General features: G+C 49.7%; 1 protein-coding gene across 1 annotated transcript in view; it reads right to left on the bottom strand.

The window, feature by feature from the left end:
• Positions 1-183: 183 nt before the first annotated feature.
• Angpt4 (angiopoietin 4) overlaps positions 184-11,131 on the bottom strand; it is a 33,315-nt gene continuing 22,367 nt past the window's right edge. The window contains exons 5-9 of the mRNA XM_021194765.1: positions 10,841-10,956; positions 8,798-8,899; positions 6,460-6,626; positions 1,940-2,070; positions 184-990 (exon numbers count right to left, since the gene is read on the bottom strand). Coding sequence (XP_021050424.1) covers positions 830-990; positions 1,940-2,070; positions 6,460-6,626; positions 8,798-8,899; positions 10,841-10,956 — 677 coding nt within the window. The 3' untranslated portion in view covers positions 184-829. The remainder of the gene's footprint in view (positions 991-1,939; positions 2,071-6,459; positions 6,627-8,797; positions 8,900-10,840; positions 10,957-11,131) is intronic.

Below are 11,131 nucleotides of genomic sequence, written 5' to 3'. Positions count from 1 at the left end.
CTGGAACTCTGTAGACCAAGCTGGCCTCGAATCAGAAGTCCGCCTGCCTCTGCCTCCCGAGTGTGCCACCACTGCCGCCCCCAGCCCTCATTTCCAAGGAAATAAATCTGAGAAAGCTGCTTCCCTAACTCCTTCATGGGCGACCATAAAGGCTGGGGACACATGAAAGCCGCTGACAAGTCCTGCAGTTAGGAAAGTCTATTCTCTTTATTTAACCTGCTGTTTCTCTCCCTTCATCCAAAGTACTTCAGAGAGGAGCCTTAGTTATTACCTAGTGCACATTGGAGTAAAAAGATCTCTTCTCCTACTTCTAGACACCTCTGAGAGACCAGGTCTCACTCAGCCATTGAAGTCCAAGAGCCACGGGGCTCGGGGACTGGTGGCTAGCGCTGGGGACTGGGAGTGGGGACGGTGTTCACCAGCCTTGGAAAGAAAGTCCGCAGACATCTCAAGGCTAGAGAAACTTGGAATTAGGGAAGAGGGAGAGACTCTCCCCCTCCCCCGGAGGAGGGCACCTCAGGCTGCAGGATTTTCCCACCTGATGCAACCCTATCCTCTGAGGGGTCATGGCAGGGAGTCCCTGCATGCCGCAGGAGGGAAAGAGTATGGGTCCCACAGAGGCAGGTGCCTCAAGCACCCAGCATTTCACACTAGAGGGGCACACAAGAGGCAGGCGGCTCTTGTAATCCTGGGGCAAGGTAAGCTGGCTCTGATGTTCCAGAATGTCAAGAGGAGCCCTGGGCACTGATTTCTGGGCAGGGGCCCAGCATGCACAGAGCCACCTGGGATGAGAATCCTCCTACGGCATCAGTCTCTGTAGGGCTGTGTGTCAGGCACCCATTGGCCTCAGCATCATGCGTGTGCCGTGCAGTGAGTAGCTGGGGCCTCGGAAGTAGTGCCAGCGGATGCCATTGATCTTGTGCAGATGCTGATGAACCGGATAGTGGATGCCGTTGAGGTTGGAGAGGCCACAGGCGTCAAACCACCACCCTAGTGGAAGAGGGAGGACAGAGGGTTTGGAGGGGGTGAGATGTGGTGGCCGAGATTCAGGGAGGATAAGGCTCATAGACTGTCATTTTAGGATGCCAGTTTGCAGAAGGCGGCGAGCTGGGTATGGGCAGAGGTGAAGCCAGGGTTTGGGAGAGTAGCAGAGGTTCCAGTCACACCTCAGGCCCCTCTGTGACTTCCTGCTGTGCCTCTGACACCTCTCTTTCCTTCCTTTTCCCTTGATGACCTTCTACCAGGCTCAGCCATGTCCTCTGTGGATGTCCCCCTGCATGTCCTCTGTCTATGTCATGTCTCTCTGTTGCCCTATCTTCCCCTGGGGCTCCAGTGTGCTCTGCACACTTCCCGTCCACCTATTGGGCTTTAGTCCTCTCCTTGCTGTCTGCTGTCACTTGCACCTCTCTGCCCCTGCCATCTTGTGTCACTGCCTCTTCTGGTCCCTGTCTCTGTGACTTGGGTCTCACTTACCAGTGCTGTTCCCATTCCATCTCCAGCCTCTGACATTTTCCCTGCCAGAAGCACTGCCTGACAGAGAGATGGGCAAGGGAGCTGCCCTCCCTGCTTCTGGTCTCTCCCATGATGTTTCTACCTGGCCTGGGGAGTAGGAGAATCCTCAGACAAGAGGGTGGGATTGGTGGGCATCGTGCCTTCCTGGAGCTACCCTTGCCATCTCCCAGTACAACCCAGTGGGAACTCCAGTGACTAGAAAGAGGGAGGTTTGGCTAGAGTCTCACCAGAAACACCCATCTCCAGACAATATTTGGACACATCCACTTCCAGTCATCTTCTGGACACACCCACCAGCAGTACCATTGGATACACCCTCCTCCAGACGTCACCGGAACACACCCACCTCCAGACGTCATCTGGACACACCCACCTCCAGACATCATCTGGACACACCCACCCACAGGTTTCATCCCGATACACTCACCTCCAGACAGCATCTGAGCACATTTGCACATGCAGTTATCATTGTCCATGTCTTTGGTGCTGAACTTGGTGCCCTGAGGAGCCAGGCTGTTCTTGCGCCCTGCTGAACTGCTGCTGTCATTCACAGAGAGGCTGGAGGCAGTGGTGAGGTGGGGTAAGAAAGGGGTACAGAGTCAGGCTGGGGCTCCTCCAGGGGTTCTGCTCTGGAAAAGTTTCCAACCTGTTGTTTTTGCATGAGAAATGTACCTTGATCTGACCAGGTCATTGTCCCTCATGGTGGCTCTCCTTACTTGCCACCTTGGGATCACAGCGCTCACCACTACTGGCACTTTTACACTGGCTGGATTCCTAGAAAGCTGTGTGTGTGAGACACAGAGTAAGGAAAGAAGCATCTGCTCTGGGCCAGGTATTGTTGCAGTGTCTTGAGAAGGCTAACTCATTTCCATTCAAACCTCATAGTACCTTTTCCTATGCAAGGAAAGGGGGATGCCACGAGCCACAGGAACCTGCTCAGGTTCTCAGACTCAGTTACCAGCAGTGCCAACGTCCAGTCTGGAGCAGCCCGGTACAGGCAGAGTTACACGCTCTTTGCCTTGCCAGTCCTACCACTTCAACATTACAGCTGGTCTATTCCACACTTCTTCCATAAAGCCCTCCTAGCCAGTGCCAGTCCAGCCCTCATGAATCAATCCTCAGGCCCCCCTCCCCGCAGTGAGGGGACAGAGGGTCTCTGTTTCTTTGCCAGACTCTGTGACTATGTCCAAGCCTCCAGAGTGATCATGACTGTGGGGTTGGGGTAAGGCAGGGTGTCTGGATTCAAGCCCCAACATGTCCAGTCTGTCATTGCCTAGCACTGGGAAGGCATCTTCACTCCACTGAGACTCATCTTCGCTTATTCAGATGGTGACAAGAGACTTACTGTGACTTTGTTCACCATATGATTTAGTGACACCATCCAGTGAGTGTGCTGAGGGGTAGGTGGGTATGGTGAGAGCCCTGCACATTCAGGACCTGGCATTCAGTCCTTGGCACAGGTTGGCCTGACTGAGAAATGTAGGGAAAGCTTGCCTGAGCCACTGAGACGGGAGCTGGCTCAGGTCCTAAGAGGCTTCTATACTATATATCTATATATCATCTATCTATCTATCTATCTATCTATCTATCTATCTATCTATCTATCTATCTATCTGTATGTATATATATATGCAGTATATGTGTAGTATATATACAGTATATATAGTATACTATATAATAAAGTACACTGTACATATACTATATACTTATATACGTAAGTGTATATTTATATATTACTAGAAGTATGTATATAACTATATATACAGTATACTATATAGTACAACTATACTGCATACACTATATATAATTATAATATATACTTTAAATTATAATATGCATTATAGCATATAAGTACACATACTATATACATATATAATATATACAGTACATAAACATATATATGTAGCATATATGCTTATATATATATATATATGCTTATATACTACTATATAGAGGGAAGCAGATGGCAGGGACAGCCAGGCAGGACCTGGGAGCTAGTCCTGTAGACACAAGGTCACTATATACCTGGCTCAGTCCATGCATTTTACCCACAGGCTCTACCTGTCTGTGGTAAGGAATGGTGTTCATGACCAGCCATGAAGGCATAAATGTGCCCTTAAGCATGTTCTCCTAGCCCTGGGGACCAGTGTCAAGTATAGTTGTGACCAGATAGGGGCTCCAGTTTTGGGACTCACAGGTTGCCCACCCATTTATAGGCTCTGGCTTCTTCCTCTGGCCATTAAAGACTCAGTAATGTTCGTCTCTTCTCTGGGAACCAGAACAGGAGTCAGTGATTCTCTGGGACCTCTACCTCAGGGTCCAGGAAACCTCTCATTGATCTCATGTGTCTTAGGAAACCCAGAAACTTGAATCTCTTGTGAATCTCCATGAGAGAGTATAAAGTGTGTCCCATCTGTGCTCAGACAGTTCCTGACACTGCATCTAACAAACAAGGGCGCCCCCTGCCTGCCACTGCTAGTCCCCTCATCCTTGCCTCTGGCTTCTCTGTGGATCTTCCCACTTAGCTGCTGACCTGGAGATAGGGCCCAGAGCAAGCTGTCATCCTTCTGCCCTGCTCCACCATGGCAGTTTCCAGGGCTTCCAGTGGTTTCCAGCCCCCATCCCACCCCACCCCAAGCTAGCCCTCCAAGCCTTTCCTATATAACTGGACACGGTATGGTCCCAGGAGCCCTCGTGAATGAACATTTGGGTTTGGGGAATATGTGATCCAGCTGGATGCAAACTCTGACCTTTTTATAATGTGTGTGTGTGTGTGTGTGTGTGTGTGTGTGTGTGTGTGTGTGTGTGTACCAGTGTACATATATGTTTGTGTGCATATGGAGACCAGAGAACAATCTCTAGTGTCCTTCCTCAGGTATTTTTTGAGACTGGGTGTTTTATTGGCCCACTGAGCTCCAGTGAGCCTCATCTTCATTTCTCCAGCACGGGGAACATAAGCACATGCCACCATGTCTGACTTCAAAAGCTCGGGTTCTGGGGATTAAACGTGGGTCTTTATGCTCCAAAGGCATGAACTTTATTAACTGAATTATTTCTCCAGTTTTTCTGGAGAAATAACTGAATTATTAATTCAGTTAATTATTAATTAACTGAATTATGTTCTCCAGTTTTTGAGAACAGATCATTTTTCTGGGATTACCCTCCCCAAAAAAGGACTTGTTTTCCACAAGCTTTGCCCCTCTCAGGAGTCCTCTTTGATTGTCTAGGATCTCTGGACCCCTGAATACTGCCCCTGGAAGCTACTGCCTCTGGGGTAAGTGGGCTGCCTATGAGCATGCCTGACTCTCACTCAACTACTACCAAGCTAGTACACGAGCAGTTTTGAGGACACAGTCTTAGGTAGAGTCTTTCTCTAGTGACCATAACATGCCTGGCACAGGGCAAATTTCAGTATGCCGTCATCAAGGCTCTGCGGCCAATTAAGTACATGCTGCTTTTTGAGGGTTGGCAGAGCTGGTAGCAGGGAGCTCTCTATGGTTCAGAGACAAAGCCAGAGGTGTACGTTCAGTTTGCATTCAAGAGTATAGGGAGGGCTGAGAACTTTGCATAACTTTGCATGGTGAACACAATACTTGTAGACACTGTTAGACAAATGTTGGGGTGGTGTAGTTCTGCTTTTGAATCTAGCATTTAAAGATCTCCAACATTCACCCAGCAGTCACTGCATGCTAGGTGCCTTAGCATAGGTTATCTGATTTATGATGCCGGACTCTGGCTCCCACAGAGAAGGCCAGTGCCACATGGGGGCTGCAACAGTGATAGTGTTTGCAACACCGTTTACCTGCCTGGCACCCTGGGGATGCTTCGGATGGAGTCCTGCACCCTATGAACTGGATTGAGGGTGTGCTTGGGGCTCCCACTAAGCCTTGCACAGCTCAGCCCTAGGGATGTTCCCTCCAGCTCTGTCTCCTGCACCTCCAGCATCAGAGTGGGTGGGTCCCACAAGGGAGGATGGCAGGCCCACTCGGCTGGAGGAAGTGGGAACATTTAATAAGAAATGGGAGGCATTGAGGGGAATGCCAGGGAAGTCCACAGAAGTAAATTTATGAGGCAACAGACATTTAGAGGCTCCCTTAGAGGAAGGCAGAGTCTCCTCAGCTTTATGGGAGTTGTCTGCAGCCGTAGAGGGGCCAGATGTCAGAATGTCAGGAAGCATGCTTTCAGCCCTGTGGGCGAACTCATGAGCTCATTCTGACCTGGTTCTAAGCTAATTTGAAGATGAGCGAGTGTCTCAAAGAGGTGACATCACAGAGTGGAGATACAGAGAGAACCGAGTTCAAATCCAGGACCCATCTAACTTGTCACTTTAGACAAAGGACTCAGTGCCTCATATTCCTTATCACTAAAGCAGATATAGTAATGTCTGTCTCACCAGAAGATTAAGCAGTGTTCAGAACACAGTAGGTACCTGGGAAATGCGTGCTTCTTTTCCTAAACACACACCACAAATCAGACAGAGGAAGGGGTGGAAACCATTGATGAATTGATCATAGCCTTATGCCCAATACTGCTGAAGAGAGCAGCGAAGGTCGACCTTGATGTGTCCAAGTTTCATTCAGGGCTGCAAATAGCAGTGCTGAGCACGGTTCTCCTTTCTCCCAGTGTGGGGACTTTTGCATCTCACCACAGGGCACCAGGCAAACTGAGAAGCCAATTGGCCTCCTGCTGTCTGTAAATGGGTTTGGCTAACCTTGGAGGATCCCTTCTTGCTCTGGTCACAGTGGCGTCAGTGACAGTCTTTCCACCCCACCCAGTGTCCAAGATGTGCTGAGTGCTAGGTGGCCACCTCCAGATCCCGTGACGCGCACCCAAATGGGGGCCAGATGGTGGAAGCAGGAAACGCCCAGGGAATGACCCTTGGTGCAGACTCTGCAGCCACTTGCCTTGGGATCCCAAGCCGCCCACAAGCCTGGGCCCCAAGCCCACCTGTACCGCTGCCTCTCGCTGCCCAGCTGGAAGTTCTCATACTGGACGGAGGTCTGGCGGCCTTCCCAGTCATGCAACTCCACGCGTAGCAAGTAGGCCGTTCTGCTGGTGAGGCGGTGCACAGCCTCATTGCCCAGCCAGTGCTCTCTGGCCACATTACCAAAACCCTGTCAGGAGGAGAGGAAAGGGTGGCTGTGTGCTGAAGAGGGAGGCGGTGTCTGTGGCTGAGGAGCTGGACCAACCAAGGCTCCACAGCCACTTAGCCAAGGTCAGTGCTAATGAGCAAGTTTATAAGAACAGTGTGCACAGGCCTGGGACAGGAGCTCCCCTCTAGAGAACAAAGAGAAGGTGTTTGTGAATTTTAAGCCCACTAAAAATAACTGAAATTACATTCCTCTAAAGTCAGAAGCACTCAAAAACTCATTTGTGGTGATAGAAATTGGAATAGCTCAGTGGGGGAAGAGCAATTGCTGTGCAGGAATGAGCACGGAGTTAGAATCCCCAACACCCACGTCCAAAGCAGAGAGGAGACTCACTGGGACTTGCTGGCCACCAATCTGGCTCGACTCAAGGGAGTAAGGTGAAGAAAGATAGAACAGGACACAACGCCCTCCACTGGCCTCCTACCATGAACGCAAGCATGAACACACGTGTGCATACACACACTGCATGGGTAAACTCACACAGATAATAAAATAAAAAGAAATAGTCATTGCCTTTGGGGACACACCTAAATAGATGGGGCACAGGGGGACCTCCCAGCTGCTGGGAAGCTGGGTGTTGAGCTGTGAATGACAGTCATATGGAGGAGCCTGTGGGGAGATTCACGGAGCTCTTTGCTTTATAGTTGTGTGCTCAGCTACATGCATGTTAAGCCTCAGCAGGAAGAAAATGGCTGAGCCAGCTGCCAGGCAGGAGAGGCAGACAACAGTCTTCCAGAGGCGGGATGGAGGCCAAACAGTGTCAGCAATGGAGAGATGTAAGGCTACCAGTCCTCAGAGTGTCTTTGTAACCCAAGCTCCAAGGTGGCAAGAAACCAATGCCCTTTGGCTGAGCAAGCTCTCAGGACCAAGGACAGGGGCACACAGTGTCCACTTGATCTGCAGGCTGCTTAATGCTAGCCACTGTTAAGTCCTTATCTAGAGAATGGCTGATGGACACTGACTGATTTCTTGTGAATCTTTTTCTATTAAAACGTTAAGGGCTTTTAAGTCAGCTTGCCACAATTCCTAAGTTCAAAATTTAACAGAAAACAGCATTGGAAGGCAGCTGGGCACTCCTTGCCATCCATGTATTCTTTGGAGCAGTATCATTTTCAAGAATCTGCCTTAAACCAAGAGTGATGGTATAGCCCCACAATGTCAGTGTTGTAAAGGTGGAGGCAGGAGGATCAGAAGTTGAAGGTCGTCTTCTGCTACAAAGAGTGTTTGAGGCCAACTTGCAGTACATGAAACCCAGAAGACGAGACAAAGAAATTTGTCTTGCAGACATGTTTCAGATGTATAGAAAGATAAAGAAATTTGAAGAGCCTGGTGGCTCATGCCTTTAATCCCAGCACTCGAGAGGCAGAGGAATGTGGATCTCTGTGAGTTCTAGACCAGACATGTCTACATGGGACAGCCAGTGCTATGTAGATGGACCCTGTCTCAAACAAACAAATGCCACCAAAAAACAGTGAAGAAATTCATTCAAACCATATAGTCAGGGATAATGAGATTTTTTTCTTTATTCTTTGCATTATGTGTGTGTGAGTGAGTGTGTGTGAGTGTGTGAATGTTTGTGTGTGTGTATGTTTTCACGCAAGTGTGCAGTCCAGAGGTCAATGTCAGGTGTCACTACTCAGTTGTGACATCTTTGTTTTTGAGATAGTCTCTCTCACTGGCCTGGTCACTTAGGCTGGTTAGCCTCTGAGCTCCTGGGATCTGTGTGTCTGTCTTTGCCTCCCCAGATCTGGAACCACAGATACATGCCACCTTTCGCAGCCTTTTTTATGTGGGTTCTGGGGATAATACTTAGGTTCCCATGTTCACAGAGCAAGCATTTCATCTACTGATATACCTCCCCAGTCACTCCTTTGGATTCTTTAAAAAAAATTATCAATATGCATGTGTTAACTTTTCAAATATTAAAACAAGTATCAAATTTCATTCTTAGGACACATGTGAAGAACGCTAAAGGGGGCTCAGTTTGAGGCCAAGTCTGAAAAAGCATGCGAGCCTGGGCAGTTGGCTTTAGATGAGCTCTGCTTTCCCTGGGGGAGAGCTAAGGCTTTCCAGTCTCCACCCCAGCACCCACCTGCAGAGGCTCTGGGCTGGGAGCCCCCTGGAAAGAACATTACCTCTTTGTATTCCTCCCAGGTCCTCTGGAAATTTACGCTTCCATCCTCCCGGTGCTGGATGAGGGTCCAGCCACCTCCATCAGTCTCCATGTCACAGAACACCTGGGGGGAGGTGGAACAACACAGCCTGAAGCTCTTGGAGGGCCCACAAGCCAAGTCTTGGACAGCCTAAATGTACCTTGGCTGAACTCTGCCCTTCTCTAGCAACAAAGAACCAGAGGTGAAGGGCATCAGGAAAGTGCAGACACAGACTCCCCACCCACTGTCATCACTGTTCAAGGAGGCCAGTGACTGATGCCGTCTCAGAGCCTTCTCCCCATTTACAGAGTGGGGATGTTTATACTGCAAAAATGCAACATTATTGTGAGAATTTCAGAATAGAGGCTGACACACGCAAGGTCTTCTTCTCATTTGTTATTAGTCTAGGGGTGCAGCCAGGGTCAAAGCTCACATTAGACACCTGATAGAAACAACTTGAGGGAGGAAGGACTTATTTTGCTCATGACTTAAGAACATTTCTGTTGCTTGACATTCTGCACTGGGACAAAACATTATGGTGGCATGAGTATGAGTGTGTATGTGTGTGTGTGAGTGTATACGTATGTATATGATGTATATATCTGTGAGTGTGTGAATGTGTGTGTATATATGTATGTGATGTGTATGTATTTATGTGGGTGTGAGTGTATATGTACTTGTGTAATGTGTGCAGTGTTTATGTGTGTGATGTTTATGTGTGTGTTCGTGTGTATGTGAGTGGGACCGTGAAAGGTAGCTTGGTCCACGGTAGAGCTAAGGCTTGAAGCTTCTGAATCCCTGAAGTGATGGTAGATGCTTCACCCGTTCTTGGGCATCAGGCCCCTGTCACTAGCCGCAGCATCTCCCTCCACCCCTCGCCAATAGATTTGTGGCCATCAGTCACATAAGGGTAATGCCCCAAGTCCCTCCACATGTAGAAGATGTGACCTGTGGTCATGTAGGTTCAAGACAGATCTCCATTTTAATGAGGTACCTAGAGGCCTGGAGGGCTTAGCCAATAAGCTTTCTTTCCCAGACACTCCTCCCTGCAAAAGGTGTTTAATCTCAGGCCCACCTGAGAAGGGGGTATGGTTTTATACATCCACTTTCCGCCATGACAATAAATGACTTAAAACCATGGTCTGCCTCTTTTCATTGGGGTCTGCAGTGGGGAGCAGTGGAGAAGGCCTTTGGCTGTAGAACTAGTCTACAGGAGTCTAGTCTCCTGTGGAAGGCCTCTCTGTGCTCCCAGCCCCGGCTGTCCCCAAGCCCAAGCCTAAGCCCAAGCCTGCAGCTGCCTTCAAGCCAAGGACTCCCCCTGCAGGACCAGCTGGAGCCTCCCCCATGTGTCTTCCCCCTGGCCCTGGGCTAGATCCAGCCTGTGGCCCCCCACTCTGTTCTAAGCTCTTCCATAGCTTCCACGCCGCCTGGATGTCCTGGATGTCCTGAGAACCAGATGGCCTCAGCCTCTTTGCAGGTCTGGGGACCCCCAAACCAGTTCCAGCCACAGACTGTACTTCCCCACCTCTGGAGTGGTGTCCTGGGGCTTCCCTACAGCCCAACGTCCATCCAGTGTGGGATAAGCGTGGTCAAGGACAACTCCTGTGTCCAAGTGGCCAAGCCCTGTGGCAGAGTAGATGCAGGACCCATAACCCTATGTGTGTGTGTGTGTGGGGGGGCATAGGGTTGTTTGCTCCCATTCTGTCTGGCCTGCCTCAAACCTTGCTCCTGACACTCGCACTTCCCCTGATCCCCTGTCGCTGGGGAACTCTCATGTTCAGAGCAACCTTGGAGCCTCTCATGGGATGGTGGCACCCCAGTAGGCCATCACCAGCTTTCACAGACCCAACTCCTTCTTCTCCTGGACTGTGTGTGAATGAAATAACTTGCTTTGGCAAAGACAGATAGGTGTGCCCAGGACCATCACTTACAAGAGTGGCTGCCATCTTTACCAGCATAGAACAGGGCAGGGTGCGAGGGTCTGTCAGGAAGCCCCCAGTTCAGCAATATCTCAAAAACTCTAACCTTGAGAGGCTTTGTCATGTTGGTTCCAAAGATGGTATAGACACCGCTGGTATTAACCCCGGAGCGCTTGATCTCTGCGCAGTCCTGGAACATTGGCTTAGGCGTCTTTAAGGAAACTGCAACAGGACAAGTGCATGTCAGCTGAGAGGTCAGGCAGGCATGGCATTACACATCCATAATGCCACATAGCAGAGGTAGGAAGATCTGGAATTCAAAAGGAAGAATGGGAAGAGAAAGGGGAAGGAGGAAGAAAGGGAGAGAGAGAGAGAGAGAGAGAGAGAGAGAGAGAGA

Source organism: Mus pahari, chromosome 3 (assembly GCF_900095145.1).
Source record: "Mus pahari chromosome 3, PAHARI_EIJ_v1.1, whole genome shotgun sequence".
In the NCBI taxonomy this organism is placed as follows: domain Eukaryota; kingdom Metazoa; phylum Chordata; class Mammalia; order Rodentia; family Muridae; genus Mus; species Mus pahari.
Note: the sequence above shows the minus strand (reverse complement) of the source record. Positions and strands in the feature narration are given on the sequence as shown.